Below are 20,362 nucleotides of genomic sequence, written 5' to 3'. Positions count from 1 at the left end.
AGGCACCTTCCCTTCTACCTCACCTGGTCCTTAACTATGATAGTGGCCTGCCTCCTCGTAACACCTTGTCTTTTTGTTTTTCCAGTCTAACATGCGGGCATTCACCAGTGATAAAGTTGTCCTGGTTAAAACACCTGGCACCAGCTTTGGGCATCAACCGTCATCCCGTCGACCCGCCTAAACCCCAGGACAGCGCCCCCTTTCAGCAGGATGCAGTAAAAGAAAAAAAAAAACCTTCGCCCTTTTTCCTAATAATAAAAAGACAGGAATGAAAGGATTTTGCCCTAAATGAGAGGCTGTAGTGGTGGCAGGCGCTGGGAGGCGGAAGGTCACCTTCCCCGCCCCTGGGCAATTTACCTGTGGCCAAAATGAATTCCAGTGGGCCACCTGTGCATCAGTAATGCCCCTTAGGCTCCACCCCAAACCTAAGCTACACGTATGTCCCCACACCACGTGTCGGGCAGAGAGAAAGCCAGACCCCCGAGGTCATGGAGTCTCTCTCCGCATTCTTAACATAAAGGCCACTTTTATTTCATATTTCTTGTCTTTTTAGCCGTGCTGAAAATTCTATCGAAGTGTATTCCAGAGAAGGCACCCAGGCTCAACAGTTGGGAGTGCGACAGTGCTGGAGGCCACAGCTTGGCCAGGGCCAGGGGAGGAGCCGCGCTGCCCGCCAGTGGAGCCGGCACACAGAGGCTCCGTTGTAGGCCTGCCCTGGTATAAGCTGTCCTGCGGCCCGGTCCCTCCTCTTGCAGAATGAGGCTCTGCGCCTGCAGCCTCCCGGGACGGAGGCGCTGCTCTTCCCGTCAGGTGTGTGGACTGACATTTTCCCAAGCAGTGCATTTGTGCACTTACTAGGTTCTGGTGTGAAAACGCTTTACCTAACCGTATTTGGGGGCCCAGTGCCTCTTCCTCTGAAAAGACAGCAAGGTGACTTCAAATGAGGGGACAGGCGGGGCAGGAAGTCTCGGAGAGCAGCGGGGCGGGCCGGGCTGCCCCTCGCAGCGCTTTTTGTCCCAGCAGAGGTCAAGACTTTTCCCACCCCAGCAAAGAAAGGACCGGTTGCAGATGGCTCCTGCGCCTCCTAGCAGCCGCGACAAAACTCTGTGGGAAGGGGTTTTGGCTTCTTCTTCTTCTTTTTTTTTTTTTTTTAAGTGTTCCTTACGCACTGCAAAAATTCCGAATTATTCTCCTCTCCTTTCACGGAGTAATCCACTGGTTCCTGGGTCTGAAAGACCAGCACAGCTCGGGCGAAGTCTCGAAGGGTCGGCGCAGCCCCGCAAGGCCGTGCAGCTTTGAATTTCTGGAGCAGACTCTGCAAACAGTGGAGCGCTTCTGTGAGGCTGTGAAAGCCGAGCTTCGCTGGGTGATAAATGAACGGACGGGCAGGCCGCCCCTTTCTTGCTTTGTGTGGACGCAGTGAAGCCTGCCTAAAGAACACCACATGCTGTTCTCGCCACTGATCTAACGTTCCGCAACACCCCAGCCTTCCAAATTCCCTTTAATTACTTGAGATCCCACCGTTCTCCCTTTCAGTGGGCAGACGGGGCTAGGGGCTGCAGCCGGGGGTGGGAAGGGGCTGGGGTCCTTTCAGGGGTGGTGATGGGACTCATCCACATCTGCACACGGTTCTGTGGGTGCAGGTTTAAAGACACAGGAGGCAGAGGCCAGTACTGTCCAGGCGACAAATCCTAAGAACCCCCTCCTGCAGCGGGGAAGGGGGGGTGCTGCACCTGGCAGAGTCCAATGCTGTGCTAAACCCTGGGAAGAGACGATGGTGCCCACCTTCCAGGTGAGGACTGGGGTCTGAGGCTGCTGGTGTCCAGGCTGTGGCCAGGGGAGAAGCTGCATGAGTCCCCTGGGTTCCTGTCCCCTCCTCTCACTGACACACACCCCGGGGAGCAGCAAGGTGGCCCCAAGTGCACACAAGCCTGGCTGTCCTCTCTTGGTGCTGGTTCCAAAGACACTTGGTCCTGCTGTCCTACAGCATCCCGAGATGGTGACCCTGTGTCTTGTGGTCATGAGCAACTTAGTCTTTTGGTTGTTTTCACAAATGCACTCAACCCTCAGTGGCCAAAGACTTGCACCACCAAGAAGCAACCTAAAACATTCAGGGCGGTGGAAGAGTGGAAAGCTCCCTCGTGGCGGAGACATGCAGGCGAGGCCAGAGCCGGCAGGCCGACGCAGCCTGGCCGAGTGCTGGGTCCCGTCCAGGGGCCTCTGGGCGGGGACAGGCTTTTCCAATAGCAAGAAATGAGGGCTTTATTTACCACAATGACAAGTTCTTGTGTGATAATCACGTGTTGTGAAATCTTGCAGCTTTTTAAAACATTTAATTTTATTTCAACAAAAGAAAGAAATGATTAGGGGGAAGAAGTTGGCTTCGGGACGGAGTGCCACACGGTTAAGACGGCCAGTGGGGCGCTTCTTTGTCAACAGACTGCCGCTTTTTTAGAGGGGAAAACAAAAGGAAGGCTGAGGGGGTCACGAGGACCCTGGACGTCCCGCGCCAAGCTGGACGGGGCAGCTGTGCAGCGATTGGGTGGCGCTGGTGTAACTCACCGGGCAGCGCTTCCTGGCCGGAGCGGCAGGAACTGCGGAGCCGAATGCTGCAGCTCTGCAGGAAAGTCCGCAAGAGAAGGTGCGAGAAATTTCTAAAGAAATTCAGCAGAGTGCAGGGACCAGCAGGAGACCTTCCAATCACGTGGATGGACAGACGGATGGTCGGATGGACGGACGGATGAAGGGCTCTGTAAAATCACCCAGAGCCAGGAAGGCCGCAGTGGACTTGTCCACTCTTGAAGGGGGGATGATGGGTCCACCGGGGAGCCCAGCGTCCTCCTCGGTGACGGCGCAGCACGTCACGCACTCGTGAGCAGCTGGAGGGAGGCGAGTGACGTGACACGCGGTGTAAATCAGAAAGGGAATAATACGCGAGCGATAACAAGAGCCGGTGGGGTGGGGAGGGGGAGGGTGTGAGGTGGCACATTTGGAGCCACTGTTCTCGGACTGTTCAGAAGGAGAGGCCCAGAGGGGCCGGAACACAGATGCGGCCGCGGTGATCCGCACAAAGCCATGAGACAGCCACCCGAGCTCCGCAGCGCCTCTCCTTCGCTGTCTCCTGAGTCCTCCCGGGCTGCCATAGAGAGCCCATCTCACAGAGCAGGAAATTGAGGCCCGCGGCTGTTAAGGCCTGGGCTGGTTTAGCTGCTAAGTGGGGAGCAGAGATGCAATTTGACTTCAGTCTGTTCCTGCATGAAACCGGATCCACAGCCGCTCCTGTGGGGCAAGGGACACTTGTGCCAGCACAGAGGATGGGAAGAGACGCTGGCTGTGGAGTTAAGGTTTCCCTTCTGAAAACCTGAAAGGGGCCATCGGAGCAGGGGTCAGCACCTGAGCACCCGTCTTCTACAGTGCGCCTCGAGGCTGTGTGAGGGCCCCGGCAGAGGCTGGGTGGGCGGCTGGAGGAGGGGACAGGGCCTGCACATCAGCAAGCCACCGCCACTGCAGGTCCCCTGCAGCAAGTGCTACGCACCCTGCCCTCGAGGGCCCCCTTCCTTCTGTGATGTCCCCCACCCTCCATCCATCCCTGGGTTGCGGCATGATGGTGGAGGCTGAGCGGCCTCTGCGTGTCCAAGCCGCCCGTGGCCACAGAGGAAGTCACCGCCCCTGTCCCTGCATGGGCACCTGGGGCCTCCTGTCACTTCCTGTGGGTTCCCTGCCTGAGCGCAGAGCAGGCCCCCCTTAGGATGGCTCCACTCACACTGTGGATGTCAAGGTGACACATAAGCAGAGACCCACGTGGAAACTGCACTTTGAATCTGGGTCTCTTCCGGTCAGTGGCGTAAACCCCCGACTGACCAGGCAGCTCCCGATCGGCTCTGTCACCGTGAAGGTGGCGCCTGGCTTATGGTGGCTCTGATACAGGAACCATATCTGTGCTCCCACAGTGCTTCCCACTCGGTGGAGCTCGTGTGATGTAAGCTTGTCATCAGCCGAGGGCCCCACACCATTCAGAGCCCGGGCCACCCGTGGCAGTGACGCGTGACACCCGGATGCCCCAGTGTAGATGCGCAGGCTCTGCTGTCATCTGAGACCTGCATTCCTCCCGTCTTTGTGCGCTGCCACCTTAGGCCAGTGGCTTCTGGTTTCTTTGTCATGTTCCAGGCCAAACAACTGCGGGACTCCAAAGGCCCCCTTCCAGGCAAGGTGCAGGAGAAGGGGAAGGGAGAAAAGTCACCTCCGCCAGCTCTCAGCCGGAGACAGCTGTGCCTCGGATTGGCTGCCCCTGGCTACTGGGGGAAGCGTCCCCGTCCCCTGGGTTAAAACCGATAGGTCAGGGGCTGGAGACTTAGCTCAGTGGCATAAGTGCCTGCCTGGTAAGGGTGAGGTCGTGAGTTCAATTCCTGGTACCCACCCCCCAAAAAACTTATAGGTCAGGAGGAGAAGAAGGCAGCGCCTCGCCGTTCACCAGCTGACCTGCTGGGTTTTATCAGAGCCCAGCTGACCTGGGGGGCATGGAGGGGAAAATCAGCTCTGGCCCTGCCAACTTTACAGAGCCTGCAGAAGAAGCGCACAACGGCAGCCACCCTGTCCTCTGAGGGACGGGGAGACGAGGAACGTCCGTCAGCTCACAGTGCGAGGCTCAGACGCAGTCCAGTGGTGTGAGGAGGGTGCCCAACCCGCCCCACAGTTCCAGAGGCCTCCTCACAGCTGCTCCCCGGGCACAGGCACAGCACATCCAGCCCGCAGGGAGAGAACGCGGACTAGAAGGCAAAGCACGCAGCCCGAAGCCGGGCGCAGTGACGCACACCGAGGTCCCAGCACTCCAGGAGGCTGAGGCAGGAAGAACACAAGTTCAGTCCCAGCCTGGCTAACTTAGTGTCTCAGTGAGACTCAGAGTAACAGACAAGGGGGCGCTGCTGTGGCTCGGTGCGAGGGCTCGGGTGGGGTTTATTCCGCGGTGCTGCGACTAGAAGGGGCGGGAGAAGAGGAGCAGGAAGGAGAAGACAGACGCAGTGTGAAGACACAGAGCGGCCTCAGCTCCGCAGGGCAGGTGGTCGGGCCCGAGGCGGCCTGAGGCAGGACCTGCGAGGGCAGCTGAGGGACAAAACGCCAAGGGGACCGAGAGAGAGGCCAGGGCAGCCCAAGAGCCCTGGGCGCCCGCAGCGACTGGACACAGTGAGGAAACCGCCCCGAGCCAGAAAAACTCCAGAGACCGAAAACCAAAGCAAACCGAGGCAGGAAAACCCAGGACAGCCCGCAGCCCGTGCACAAGGACCAAAGCGGTAAAGGGCGTAACGGAGGCACCGGGAGAAGCCGAGGGACATCTGAAACAGGGGGACTCGGAATCCCACCAAGTCAGTGTCCGGGCCAAGGCCGCGACCAGGAAGTTCGGACCTTACCAAGTAAAGTAAATGTCGAAAACAAAACAGTGCAAAGTAATCCACAAACTCACACCTCAACATGTTCTTTTCAAACAACAGAAAGTCCCAACACAGTAGTGTCAGGAGACAGAGGAGGGAGCAATTGCAGGGGCTACAAGGCACTCACATTCCTTGTGAAGCAGAATTCTGCTGTCTGAAGATGGATTGGGGTTGATCGTAGATGTGTACTGCAAACTCTTAGACAACCACTAAAAGAGTTCTTAAAAAGTACAACTATATGCTAAAAAAAAGAGAGAAAACAGAGTCATACACAATGCCCAATTAAAACCATAACGTGTGGAAAAAGGGTAGAGACAGAAATAACCACAGATAGAAACAGTGTAACAGACAGAAAACAGTGACAGTGCCGCAGATATTAATCCCATTACAGCAACAATCACTCTGAACGTCAGTGGTCCCAACGTATCCATCAAGAGAGATTGTTGGAGCAGATCAAAAACCAGATCCAATTATATGCTGTCTATGAAAAATCCACTTTAAATATAAAGGCACACACGGATGGGGAAGAAAGTCCAGGCTAAAAGAAGCACGCAGTCATGTCAGCTTCAGATCGAGGACACTCGAGACCAGGGAAATTTACCAGAGATCAAAAGGGACTTCACAGAGTGAGAAGGGGTCAGTCCTCCACAGAGGACAGCAGTCTCTAACATGCTTAGCAGCAGACCGTGGGCGGCAAAACAGAACGTCAGGCAGAGACTGATGAATCCACTATTGTGGGAAATTATACCACTGAATACAAACACTGGAAGAGAAGAAAGATCAAAAATTAATAACCTAAGTTTCCATATTAGCAAAATGCAACAAGAAGATCAAATTAAATTCAAATAGATCAGGAATCTGGTAGTTATATTTTTGTTATCAATGAAATTGAAGACAGGAAATTAATATGGAAAAATTAATGAAACTAAAAACTGACTATTGGAAAAGATTGATAAAATTGCTACATATCAAATGAGATTAACTAAAAAGGAGGGAGGGAAAGAGAGGGAGAGACAGAGACAGAGAGAGAGGAGAGAAGAGACATTTCTACAGATCTTATCGAAAGAAGTGTACAGAAGTGTTACAGCTTTCAGCCCCGAATTTGATAACCTGGATGCTATGAACCAATTTCTTGAAAGGCACGATTTTTGCTAAACTCATACAAGAAGAAAAACACAGCCAGAATTGGGTCTATCTCTAGTGAAGAAATGGAATCGACAATTAATATAAATTCCCCCACAAAAAAAGCAAGACAAAGTAAACCTCTAGACCCAGACGAGTTCTTGGGAGAATTCTGCAGCATATTTATCTAGAGAGGGAAGTGCGCGGCTCCTCTCAGGCAGGAGCCGAGGCCAGCTCCTGGCGCCTCCAGGAGCACAGCAGAACCCTAACATCCAAGCCAGGAAAGACGACTACAAGAAAACTACGGACTTATGTCTGCTGTGAACACAGCATAACATCCGCATGTTGGATTCCACCCCAGTTAATGTAATCCATCACTTCCACAGGTTAAAAAAGAAAAGATATGATTAAATTCATTGATGTAGAAAAAAACACTCGACAAAAGCCAACACCCATTCATGAGTTTACCAAACTCTGAAAGCTAGGAATAGAGGGAATCTGCTCCAGTTGGTAACTGTGTTTACCAAACCCGATCAGTCACCTCGTGCTCCACAGTGAGGAATTCTAGGCTTTCCCAGTAAGGCCGGGAACAAAGCCAGGATATCCTCGCGCGCCACCCGTCAGCGTCCTCAGGAAGCGCTGGCCAAGGCCGCGAGCCCATAAAACAGCTAGAACGTACACAGCTTCGGAAGGAAGAATAAAACCGTCTGTTTATACATGACGCAGTTTGTAGAAAATTTAAAATCTGACAAAAAAGCCTTCGGAAGGAGAAGAATCTGTGATAAGGTCAGGAGATACAGATTACAGAAGCTGCTGCTCTGCTAAATGCCAGCCGCGAGTCGGAGCCTGGAAACACACCGGATGTGCACCTCGAAATGATGGAGGGAAGCCACGCCACGCCAAGGAAACGGGCAGGAAGATGCGGCACCGCCAGGAGTCACTTCTTCCTTACTTGATCTATAATTTGGGACAACCCCAACCAAAGTCCAGTGAGTGTTTTGTGGACATCCACAAATTTTTTTCTAAAATTTATATGGAAAGGCAAAAGATCCGGCCAGCCAGCACTGAGCTGAAGGGGAAGGGAGCTGGGGGACAGACACCTACAGCCACAGGGCTCAGCACGAGCTGCCGTGACCGAGGCGAAGGGGACTGCACAGGAACACGGACGTCAGTCCACACGACAGGAGCGTCACTCCGAGGCTGGCCAACCTGAGGAAAGCTGCCAGCACAAAGGGGGACGTGGAGAGGAAGAGCATGGTACAGTGGGTTCTCCTAAGATGCTGTTTGGAGCCGTTGGTTCTCCTGGAGGAAGAGCTGGCTTCCCCAGTATCGATTTGGCCGTTATCATCGGAGGAGCCTGGGACCTTGTTGGTGAGTGGCTGTGGTTCACTTTGGGGGAGCTCTGGCCCCTATATTGAGCATCGCTCCCTGGCCCTGGAGGGGAAGATGTGTGCTGTAAAATCTCCAGGAGAAGCCTGTCACGCTGGCTTTTTGGCCTGTATTCAACTGTTCTCATCATCAGAGGAGCTCAGGACCTCGTTGTTACTGAGGATGGCGGTGGTACCTTTTAGGGTAGCGCTGGTCTTTATCTTGAGTGTCACTTCTTGGCTTCAATGTAGAATCATCAACCTACCAGCACAGCTCCTTCACCCTGCTGGCACAGACTTCCTAACTTCCACCACTGACCTTTGGGCCTTCCCAAGCTCAGATTCTTAAAAGGGACTTGCCTGAGTCATTGTCGTGGGCTCTAGATCTCCAGTTGGACTCATGAGGGCACTGTCATGGGCTCTAGGGGTTCAGTTAGATTCATGCAGGACATTACAATGGGACCCAGATCCTTGGCTGAATTTTCTAGGTCTTTAATGTTGTGGACAGATTTCCTGCACATTCTATTTAACTCTGGGTGACCGTCATAAAATAGTATTATAATTCTGTGTCCTGTATGCAATTGTTCTTGTAACCTCTGACTGCAACACTGACCCACAGCCACACAGCGAGCCCGTCCATCGACCAAGAAGCAAAGGCAAGGCTGGAGGAGAGATGCTCTTTTCCACGACTGGTGGGGGAACAACCACACGGCACGTGCAAGACAGATGTGGATGCAGATGTCACACACCTAACACAGACCACTCCAGCTGCACCACAGACCAGCTGTGAAGTGACAGACTGCAGAACTCCTGGGAGATGACATGGGAGAAATCCAGATTGACTTGGGGGATCGTGGTGGCTTTTATGATTCTTTACATACATCGCCAAAGGTGCAAGCCATGGAGGAGATAACCGAGAACATGGACTTCAATAGAACACAAACCTTCTGCTTGTAAAGACAGCCTCAAGAAGAAGACGCCCGATCGAATGGGTGAAGCATTTCCAAAAGACATCTCTGATGAAGTATCATTACCCAAAACAGACAAACAACTCCCAAAGTTCAAGAGTAAGGAAACAAACAGCTCAACTGAAAATGCACCACAGACGGTAAACGAGGCTTCACCAAAGAAGTTACACCGATGGCAGATAAGCAGAAGAGGGTCCGCGCCTGTGTCATCAGGGAAACAGATTAAAACAGTGACACCCGTTGCACAGCCGCCTGAGGAGCGGGAACACTGACAGCATCAGATCCCGCAAGGACGTGAAACAGGACGCTTTTTGCGCCACAAATGGCACGGCCACTACACAGACGCTTGGCCATTTCCTACAAAGCTAAGCTTTGTCTCCTGTGCAGTTCAGAAGTCGCTCTCCTGGGTGTTTATCCAGAGGGGCTGAGAGCCTGTGTCCACGCAGAAACCCGCGCAGGGAGTTTACAGCCGCGGCCCGTGACCACAGGGCAGAGTCCACCGCGTACATCTGGCCGATGCCTTGAGGAAACAAACTAGTGAGCCCCCAACACAGAAGTTACCGCGAGGATTCCCAAGTGAAGGAGCCTGCCAGAAGGCTCCGCACTCTGACTGGGGTGTGACATTCTGGGAGAGGTCAATCTCGAACACGGCAGAAATGCTCAGGGGGCGGGAGGGGAAGTGGGGAGAGGGCAGCGCACAGCCTCCACGTGACACCACAGCGACGGGCCCAGGTCATCTGCACTGGTCCCGACCCACAAAATGCACCGCAAGTGTGGGTGACGAGAACCAGACACGGGCTCGGTGCGACACCCGCTGGAGGGGGGCCCTGATCACAGGGAGGCTGTGTGTGTGGGCGGGAGATCCCTGTGCTTCCTCCCATTTGGATTTGCTGGAACTGTAACACTGTGCTGTCAGTCAACCAAAACCAAACCACAGCATCTCATCCCACACACGAGCCGTGGGGACCCACGAGAGGACGCAGAGGCTGGCATGGTGGCTGGCATTCTTCTGTTGTCCCGGTTCAAAGCATTTCAGGTGGACGTGGCCAGGTGTTTCCTGTGCTTGACAGGTGCAGGGGTGAGGTTCGGAGACAGAAAGGGACAGAAAGGAGACAGAAAGGTTCGGAGACAGCAAGTGGTCACACAGCAGTGAGGGCGAGGGCTCCTCGAGGCTCGGCTGGCACCTCTGGAAACTCCCGGCCCGTGGCCTGTGTTGGACCCTACAAAACTAGAGAAAACAGCCTTTCGCTTGTGGCTCCTCCGGGGTGCATCTCACGAGTGCTTGGGAAGCACCTCTCCTCCCTCCTCTGGAGACCCGAGGCCCGCTGTCCTCCTGAGATGCTTGTAGGCTACAGGCAGGGAAGGGGAGCTTGGGCTTCCGAGCAGAAGAGCGGAAGGAAGCTGTTTCCGGAGAAATCAGAGCCCCCGCATCAGCATCCCACGGAGCCTAGAGGGTTGTAGTTTGGGGTAGGGGCCCCAGCTCTCAGGGCACTGTCACCCCCACCCCAAGGAGGTGGCAGTCCTGTCCCTCCACTCTGAAGGCTCCTAACAGCAGGCACACTGGCCATCCTGCAGCCACTTCCACAGGGCCCCACCTCCCGCAGGCTTCTCAGCTGTCAGGGCTGGCTCGGGGCAGACTGGAGGTGAACAGATGGAGGCGGGGACAGGAACCCCTGGGTCCCCACGGGAGGGGAGGGGGAAGGATGTAGGGGCGTCGCTCCACTGGGAGGATGGGCATGCTTAGCCTCGAGCCACAAAGCAGCCACCACCGTCCCACACCCAGCACAGTGGGCCGCCAGGTTGCTGCCGAGCCCAGGGACAGCTGGCTCTACGTAAAGGAGGTGACGCAGGGCACACTCCCCAGGGTCACCTCTGAATCCATTTAACTTCTCTGAGACTCGGTTTACCCATTCATGAGCATAACTACAGTGCCTGCCTCGGGGAGGCTTCAGTTCATTTTGCGCTGGAGGACACATTAGAATCGGTTCACACGAAGTGCTGGGTGCCAGGTGCACAAAGAGCCCCCAGTAAAAGTCTGCAGTGGGCACAGCGAAGCGCTCCCCTCCAGCAGAAAGGCTGTGGCTCAGGGGCAGAGCCCTCACCTGTCACATGTGAGGTGCTGGGCTCCATCCCCAGCACCATCAGGAAGAAAATTTCTTTCTGCCTGTTAATAAATGAGCTCAAGCCATTGAGCTAGTTACTGTGCCTGCTTAGGACCATTCTGACCCCGATACCTTGTATTTGTTTCAGTGCAGAATTCCCTGAAATTTATCTGACTGCTTTATGTGGGAGAACTGCAGTTATAGTTTTGGTTTTCTTTTTTATTGGTACCAGGGATCGAACTCACGACCACATACTTGCAAGGCAGGCACATATGCTGCTGAGCTAAATCCCCAGCCCCTGCAGTTATGTTTTTGAAGTGCTTTTTCCCACCCCGTGAGCCCAAAGGAAGCAGCAGATGGAGGGAAAGGTCAGAGGAACAGACCAGAGCTCCCCGCCCCACCGCACCCGGGGCTCAGCTGCCCGAGGCCGACCCAAGCCGGGTGCTGAGGGGTCTGAGCATGTTGGGAAGCTGTAGTTTGCAATCAGAGCTCTGGACTTGAGTCATAACATCCCAGAGAGTCTCAACGATGGTGAAGAAGCCCTGCCTTGGGGTCAGCCACAATGAATTGAAACATCTACAAACTGTAAGACAAAATAAGTCTTCTTCTTGTAGGTGTTGGGTATTTCATCCTAGCAAGGAGAGAGGAACTCAGACACCGCCCACCAATCCTCATTGTCTCCAATGCCCACCTCCCAGGAAAGGAGAGAGAAGGCACCTGTTCCATCCCTCCTCTCAGAGCAAATTCTGACCCAGGAGAAGCTTTTACTTAGGCATGAGCCTCGAGTTTCATATTGGACCGGACTGGACTTTTTAACAGGTGAGGACAGGCTGTAATTACCCACCAAGAGTGACAAGACGGTGTGACAGGGACTCACATCCCTGGAGGGAGGAGTGGGAAGGTGAGACAGAGCTTCAAAGGCAGCTCTTCAACGCCACAGACACCCAGTGAGGTGCCATTTGTCACCCAGCCCGTTCCTCCTGGAGAATGGACAAACACCAGCATCATATGGGTGTCCCCGGGGTTAGGCGATGTTACACATAGGACAGGGAGTCACCCAGCCCCTGGCAGGGTGCATTACCATAAACCACTCAGCCTGTAACAAACACCGGGAGGCTTGGGAGGCGTTGTTCCCAGAGTGGGGTGCCTGAGAAGCAAGATGGTGCTGTGGAGATTCTGTCCCAGAGCAGGGGACAAAGCAAAGCAACCCACCACTTAGTATCAGCCTGGAGCAGCAGGAGGGGAAGTGTCTGGGGTGCAGACTGGGGTGTTGTCTGGGGTGTGTGTGTGTGTGTGTGTGTGTGCTTCCATGTACGAAAACATACGGGGTTTAGGTTAAGCAGTGATGCATGCTGTAAGGATGAGGCACTGTGGTTTATGTCTAGGTGCCCCCAAAGCCCCACACACTCACAGCGGGACCTAGCGAGGCAACTGACCATGGAGTGTGATACCCAGGAGTGCGAGAGACCCCAGATGAGCTGAGAGGTCACCGCGATGTTGGGAGGTGAAGCCTGATTGGTGGAGGTGGTCACGGGGGCGTGGCCTGGAAGGGTCTGTGTCCCTCCTCCTCCCTTGATCTCTCTCTGTTGCTGGTCATCAGGCTGTGAGCTGCTTCTCCTCTGCCGGGCCCCTCTGCCATCTGCCCTGCCTTGCAGTCAGCCCACTGCAGACTGAAACCTCTACAAGCTGCGAGCCGGAAGAAATTTCTGCTCCTTACAGTGGTGAGGAACTGGTGTTGGGCCTCAGGGACAACAGAGTGAATAAAACCCAAAGCACGGTAAGGAACGGAGCGGGTGGGAGCACTCTGCACCAGGGCGGCTCCTTTCCACACTTGGTACGGCCCTTTACAGTTTCCCACAGCACCATCATAGCTCTGCTTCATCTTCTTCCCAACTCGTTGGGAAATTATTCTTAACCAAAAGGTAAGGAAATGGGACTGAAGCTCAGAACAGTGACTCCAAGCGCAGTGACCTTGTGCCACCCCAGCTGACAGCAAAAGCAGGCACAAGACCAGTTCGGTGAGGCACCTCCATATTCTCTGCCCTTCCTGCATTAATTCTGGGATGGCAAGAGAGCTGATACCGCATCACTGGAAGTCGGACCACACACTTAGAAAAGGCTTCCAGGGTTCAGAGCTTCTCCCAGCAAAGCAGCTGCTGCCAGGGATTTACCAAGAGCAGCGCCTGGCGCATTTTACCTCTGCAGTGTTGGACCTTGTCGGCTCTGAGGCAAAAGCCCATGGCTGAATCCTGCATATGGTTGGCTCTGCTCAAAGGAGAATGGAACCCAAGGTGTCCCAGAAAAGCCAGCCACTTTCTCTGGAGGAGACGGCAACCGCTGAAAGTGTGTCTGGGATTCCAACACTAGGAGCTCAGGGTGGGGACCGTCCACCGGCTCTTCCTGTCCTCTGCCGCTGGACGAAGTCCCAGCTCCGCGCCTTTGAGACGGAGACAGCAAGGCAGCTGCAGAGCAGTGGCCCTGAGGCTTCCAGCACCTTTGAGGCTGGGTCTTGCTCACGGGACCACAGTGTGATGCACCTCTAAACGACTGCTTTGGAAGCAGCTGGAGCTGCGATTCTTCTTCGGGAGGAACCTTATTGTTTGGAAAACCATCTTGCAAAGCTGTTTGGGGCAAGTGAGACCTTTAGATGGGCAAAGATGTCCGCAGAAACCAAGGATCCAAGGACAGAGGTCTTCCACCAAGGAAGAGGGTAACCAGGGAGAGACAGCAGGTGAGGGGCGGAGGAGCTGGGGCTAGGGCAGAGTGGAGAGGAGCTGGGCTCGTGTGGGAGCCAGGTGAGCCCCAGACGCGCCGCTGAGGGGTCCCCGGAGAGCATTTGAGATGCAGTGGGTGCTTGGTTCTGTTTGGCAAGGAAACAAGGCTTCCTGTAAGCGCTGTCCTGAAAATCAGGGGATACTGTGTCCCATCCTTGGCAGGGGACAAAGCTGCCCATGATCAAGTACCACCCAATATGGCCCCTTCCAGCCGTTACATCGCAGTGAGCATTTCCAGCATGGCCAGTTCAACTGAGGCTTTCAGTTTAGTTTACACAGCCACACGTGGCCAGCAAGTAGCATCTCGAGTGCAGAGCACAGAGGCGTGCAAAGAGCAGGGACACCAGGCCAGGAAACCTGAGCAGGCAAGACCTGGGACGGGCTGAAGTCTCGGGCCTGGCCCTGCAGTCAGTTTTTCCGGAAACCCGAGTGACCAAGGCTGGCTCGAGAGCTACAGAAACAGCCGAGCGGAAAGGAGCAGACGGGAGGTCTTCACCCAGGCAAGTGAGAGTTTCTTTAAAAACTGAGCACCGGCCTGGGGACTTAGCTCATTGGTGTAAGCACTTGCCTGGCAAGCGTGAGGTCATGAGTTTGATCCTCAGTATCAAACCAAAACAAAAGAGTGAGAGGTTTTTTTTCTTTCTAGGGTAAGAAACAGTTGTTCGCATCTGTGCACAAACACCTCGTGGAGAATTGGTCATATTTGCAGTTGTGAGGGCATCAGTAGGTGCTTAGTAAGTTTCTGAGTTACTGGGCGACCGAGTAAACAGTACCCTCCACCCTCCCTGACTTCACCTTCCTGGCATGTTATACCATCCCCAGAGCAAGCAGAGGCAGCGAGGCTCCGGGAGGCTCCCATGTGTCCAGGAGAGCCGGACTGGTCTGCCCTGGTCCTTGCCCCACCCATGCACCTCTGCACCGGCACCCGAGGGGCTCCACCCGGACTCCGGGCTGTGGCTGCTGGTGATGAAAACTCCAGGGACAGAGACGCCCAGCACGGCCCTGTTGGTCCCCAACACACGCTCCCCTCCCACCTGCAGGGGAGCCCTTCCACAGAGGGCCGCATGGGGCTCCTCTCGGGCCCCTGCCCCCTGGCCACTCAGCCAGTGTGAAGGGACTGAAGGCCCGTCCCTGTACGAGAAGACTGTCCCCTCCCCACATCCCACAGGACACCCTCCTCGGCTCGCTGCGCAGGTCGAGAGCTCTCTCAGGTGCCCGGCAGAGACCCGCTCCTGGTTCTCTGTTTTGCTGTGTTGTGTGGTTTGGCTTTTCCTGCTGCTGGTTTATCTGTTGGGGACCCGGAAGGGGAATCCCCCGAGCCCCAACTTCCCTCTGCCCTTTCAATCCTTGCTGCGGCTGCACTCCGAGGAGTGGGACGGGACGGGGTGTGAGCAGGCTTCGGATCCTTCACAGAGGGCCCGGTGCACATGTGGAAGAAAGTCGGCTTCTTAACAAATGGTGCCAGGGACCGAGCCCAGGCCGCACCCCTTCCCCCACTAAACTGAAACAGAAATGACTCTAAGACCCCGGGTTGGAACAGAAGCGCTCAATCTGCAGGAAGATAGAGCAGAGGGACTTGGGCAGGGACTTCCTGCACAGAGGCCCCGCTGGGTAAGAAATAACACATGGGATCACGTCAAGCCAAAGAGCTTTTGCACAGCGAGGGAAACAACAGAGAGACAGAAAAGACAACCACAGGATGGGGGGGGGGGCTTTAGCCAGCTATTCCTTGGACAGAGGACTAATATTTAGAATACATAAAACACTAAAAAATCAGACCCCCTCAAATAAAAAATGCAATCAAAAACTGTGCAGTGAAATGAACAGACACTTCTCAGATGAAGAAGTATGAATGGTCAATAAAGACATGAAAATATGTTCAACATCACTGGCCTTTTGAGAAATAAAAATTAAAACAACATTAAGAGTCCACCTCACCCCAGAAAGAGTGGCTTCATCAATTAAGCAAATAATAACAAACACTGGCGGGGCTGCAGGGAAAAGGAGCCTTCCCACTGCCGGCAGGGAGCCACCAGACTAGCACAACCGCCACGGAAATCAGTGCAGGGACTCCTCAAAGCCCGAGAGTGGAAATGCTCAGCTACCCCCTGTCCAGGGGTCTTCCGGGGAGGGTTGCAGACATCATGTCACAGCAATCTGTCACGGCCGTGAGCCAGCAGCACGACCACCAGTCCTTCCGCTGGGGAAGTGGCCCATGTGGTCAGCAGCAGGTACAGGACAGAGAAAATGTGGGGTGCACCCCCAGCGCAGGTCTGCTCTGCCGTAAAGAGGGGTACAGCCGAGTCACGTGTAGGGAAAGGGACACAACTTGAGACCGTCGTGTTACAGGAAGTAAATCAGACCCACAAACTCACATGTTGAATGGTGCCCCTAATATGAGAAACGCAAAGAATAAATCAAGATCAAAACAAAAGACAGAGACAGGAAAGAGGGAGACCCAGAGGTGGGGGAGCGGGAGGGAGGGACACAGAAGAGGACTTGCCGCGCATGCACTGACTGCCGCTGTGATCCCGGCAATCGCTGTGGACCTGCAGGTGTGGACTCATCAGAAGGAACCGGGCGCAGGCCACGCCCGCCTGCTCCTTGTTACCAGATGTGATAAAATTTATATAGAAAAACAGCTAATGAAAAGAAGAATTTTGATGTGATTCTCCTCACATTTGGAACTTGGGGGTTTAAAATCTAGACGTTTAGCCTTTTAGGAAACAAGTAGCCAGCCTTACGGGACGCTGGGCAGCTTTCCCTGGACTGTTAAATATGAACGGCCAGGGCTAGCAAGTTTTTGATAAAGAGAGCCCTGCAGGTTGCGTGAGTTTTTATCAGAAGGTGGACAGAGAACCATGGGGCCCAGCGAGGGACCAGCGGCAGCACCGGAGCGTCTCCGAGGCATCTCGGCAAAAGGCTGGGCGAGGAGACACACGTACAGCACACCTGTAGTCCACGGTGTCTGTCTCCAAGGAAAGGAGGTACTTGCTACATCCGCCTCTTACTTCAAAATGTCTTAGATCACTGGAGGGACTTTTTGGGATTTTCTCTTTTTTTTTTTTTTGTCCTTTTGAGACAGAGTCTCGCTACGCAGTTCAGGCTGGCCTTGGGCTCACTTTGTAGCCCAGGCTGGTCTCGAACTCCCAATGATCCTCCTGCCTCAGCCTCCCGAGTGCTGGGATTACAGGCTGTGCCACCACGCCCAGCTTTGTTGGAGATTTTTACAGCAAAACTATTACCAAATCCTTAGGCATCACTGTTTCGGCATTGCTTTGTGACAACTGTTTGAACGTTTTTGCAGTAAAGTATCACAAAGAACAAGGTATCTAAAATGGCTCCCAACACCCCAGACCCCACACGTGCGCGGAGGAGAGCCAGCAGGGCCCGCGGCGGACTCACCTTCCCGAAGCTGGCGGCGTTGACGGGCTGGGTATCGCTCTTCTCGCAGAAATCCAGGTAGTGCATGTACAGGGCGCTGCGGGGGATGCAGACCCCTTCTGCGATCTCGTAGTTTTCCTCCAGCCTACGAAAGGTAATTGTGCAGTGAGCAAAACAGAAGCACCTTTCCCAGGCGAGAAGTGTCCATTCGTTCCGTCCTCCTCCGGAGCTGGGCAGACCGTGGAAGTGACCCTCTCCCTACAGATGCGGGATCCAGGCCCAGCAAGACACAGTCAGCTGCCCGAGGTCACCCAGAAGTGAGCAGGTCAGTGGGCCCAGAATCCCATCCCCGTGTGGCCCGGCCACTTTCCCAGCCCGAGTGCCGCTCCTGCTCCGTGCTGTCACTGGCCTGGCTGTATTCTGGTGGGATCTGGTCCCCCCAAACTCCAAAAGTGATACGACCTCTCACAGGCTTTGAACCACATGCCCACGTGGATGGCCATCCTTGTAGGCAGAAGGCGAAGGTCACTGCTTCCGGGTGACAACAGCAGCAGAGCAGGGGACAGTCTGGGATGAAAGGGGCCCAAGGAGAGCCTGCACAGCTGGACCCCACCAAGCCACCAGCTGAGGGGGTTTCATGGCCACCACGGCTGGCCTCCTGAGTAGTTCAGATGACCTCGGCTTCTGCTGCATTGATGACTCCACACCCACCCGCGTCCCAGAGCACAGGTTACGGGTACCACAGGAGAGGCGCCTTCAGGACAGCAAGTCACGCAGACTCAGGACTCAGATTCCCTTAGGAAGTGCGGTGTAGCTACTTCCCAGGGTGGCCGTGGCTGTCAGACCAGGTGACATATGGCAGACACAGGTCAGACGCCTGGCAAGGTGTGGTGAGCACTTTGTAAGGGGGACTTCGTCATGACCCATGGCTCTCCCCGAGTCACCCTGGGGCGTCCCCGAGTTACACTGGGGACGGAAATGAAAACTAGGTGTGAGCACCAGAACTTTAGCATCCAAATGAATCCCACCTCCACTGCTGCAGGCACACACAAAGGTCAGAATCTCTGCCGCAAAACTGTCCTGTCCCTGGCGACCTGAGAACCCCTCTTTGGGCCCGGCCTGCAGAGCTAGGGATGCTGGCTCACCATACATTCACCAACAGAATGCCTTGCTCCTCTGACCACGAACTGGATTGAGGAAAGAATCAGAAGCCACTTGGAGCCCAGTTTGGGAGCTAGACTGACAAATAACTCTTTTCTCCTAAACATCCCTGGAGGGAGGGGCCCAAGTGATTCCAAAGCAATGAAATAAATGTCCTCAGTGGCTCCCACTCCGTGGTGAGCCTCGCCAAGGGCACGCTCCAGGGCTGTCGTAACCCAAGCGGAATCAGGACGCGGCCTCCTAAGGTGCCCATTCAGCCCGCTCCGACATGTGACCGGGAAGAAACCAGGCCAGACGTTTCAAACCAAGCCCCGCGTAGGAGCACAGCCTTGGGGTCCTCGGGGAGATGCCCAAGACTGCGGCATGCTCCTGAGTATCCCATCCCCTTCCTCCTCTCCCGGGAAGGGAGACTCCAGATGGGCTTCAGAACTGTTCCAGGAAATGGTTACGTAACCCTTCCTGGGTGACCGAACACCTTGAGGCTGGGATGGTGTCTCGGTCACTTCTGAACCCTTGAGGTCTAGCTTCTTCCCTGGGCACACAATCAGTGTGTTTATCAGAGAGATTGTTTCAATCTATTATTCATTCAACAAATATTTATTGATCCCTTAGGACCTGCCAGGCGCTGGGGATACCACGGGGGAGCATGGATGAAGACCAGGGCACTGTTTCATTCAACAAATATTTGCCAAGTGGCAAGCAGCTTCCTTGACATCTGGGAAACAGTGGTGAACAGAACAAAGGCTTTACATTCTAGCGTGTGTGTCCCCGACATCGGAATTGGACCTCGAAAGGCGATTCCCGGCAGGAGACTGGTTTCGCATACAGAACTGGTTTCCCGAAGTTCCAGGCTGGCTGGCAATAGAAATCACCCCGAGATTGCAGCCTGGGCTGCCCCCTCCCCCTGCTACCCCCCCCCCCGACTGCTTCTCTGGCGAGCGAGTGCAGGCTGCTGGCGACCAGCCCGGACACGTCTGAACACGCTGCAGCAATCACAGCCCGGGGCCCACAGGGACCCTTTGTTTGGCCTGAGCAGGATTTGCCCAGCTTCTCAAATCCAGGACACTTCACATCGGGACTGGGTTTCTGCTCTCCTGGACCCGTCTCCCTGGGCAGAGTTAGACGTGCCCGGGACTTGGCCGAGTCCGCGCCCCTTCCTCGCCTTCTTCCCACAGCGAGTCTATCTGCTGTGCCTCGCCGGCTCCCGTGGCCCTGGCATTGACCTAAGACGTGCCCGGTGTCCCGGCATGCTCTGCAGTCAGCAGAAGCGGAAGGGGGAAATGGCTGCATGTGTGGATGGGAACGGGCAGTGAGGGCCTCACAGAGCAGCGCACAGCAGGTCAGAGCTGCTGGCTCCTGCTCCAGGCCAGCCCTGGGCAGAGATACCTGACTGATTCCCACATGCCGCACGCGGTGGGGAGAGTTACAGGTAGCATCCAGCACAGGAGGTGGGGCTCGGGAGGGTACCTCATCTGCTAACCTCATCGGCTAACACGGCCAGCGAGTAAGGGGCTCACTTCTTAGGGTGCCCAGTGGTCTTCTGCCCTGGCACCTTGCGGGGTGGCAGAAAGAGAGTGAGAGAAAGTGGACCGTGTGCCTGGGCTGGGGACGCTGGTTGGGATGGGAAGGGCAGCTTGTGGAGGGATCCGGGAGGAAAGGACCAGGATGGGGTGAAGAAATCTTTCCATGCCAGCAAAGGCCTGAGGCTTGGCAGGGAGGAGTTCCTAGAAAAACACTTCTGAAAAGAAGGTGGCACTGGAATGGCACTCAGAAAGACAGAGCAAAGGGGGCCAGAGGCCTGGAGCGTTTCTGGGGAGCTACAGAAATAACAACAGCAGTGTCGTAGAAACAGCGGACAGGGTGGTGGTGGTGAAGTCACTGCCAACCTGATGGGCTGGGGCGCTTCCTAGGGGACTGTAAAGCACGCTTTTCACATCTAGGGGGACGGAGGAGGTGCAGCCTTGGAGTCTGTGCCTGATCCCTGGCCCCTTCCTCCCTGCTCTGCTTCTGGGCCACCGTGAACCAGGCAGCTTTGCCACCGCCCCCTTCTGCAGTGCC

General features: G+C 55.0%; 1 protein-coding gene across 2 annotated transcripts in view; it reads right to left on the bottom strand.

Annotated features, from left to right (window-relative positions):
- Nucleotides 1–20,362, bottom strand: part of Rfx4 (regulatory factor X4) — a 151,025-nt gene that overhangs the window by 77,347 nt on the left and 53,316 nt on the right. For both annotated transcript variants that reach the window (XM_023566301.2, XM_063255504.1), the window contains exon 4: nucleotides 17,165–17,288. In XM_023566301.2, the coding sequence (XP_023422069.2) occupies nucleotides 17,165–17,288 (124 nt within the window). The remainder of the gene's footprint in view (nucleotides 1–17,164; nucleotides 17,289–20,362) is intronic.

Source organism: Cavia porcellus, unplaced genomic scaffold (assembly GCF_034190915.1).
Source record: "Cavia porcellus strain 051 isolate PalLab524CR breed Dunkin Hartley unplaced genomic scaffold, mCavPor4.1 scaffold_8, whole genome shotgun sequence".
NCBI classification, from domain to species: Eukaryota; Metazoa; Chordata; class Mammalia; order Rodentia; family Caviidae; genus Cavia; species Cavia porcellus.
This window is presented reverse-complemented; position numbering and strand designations above follow the sequence as displayed.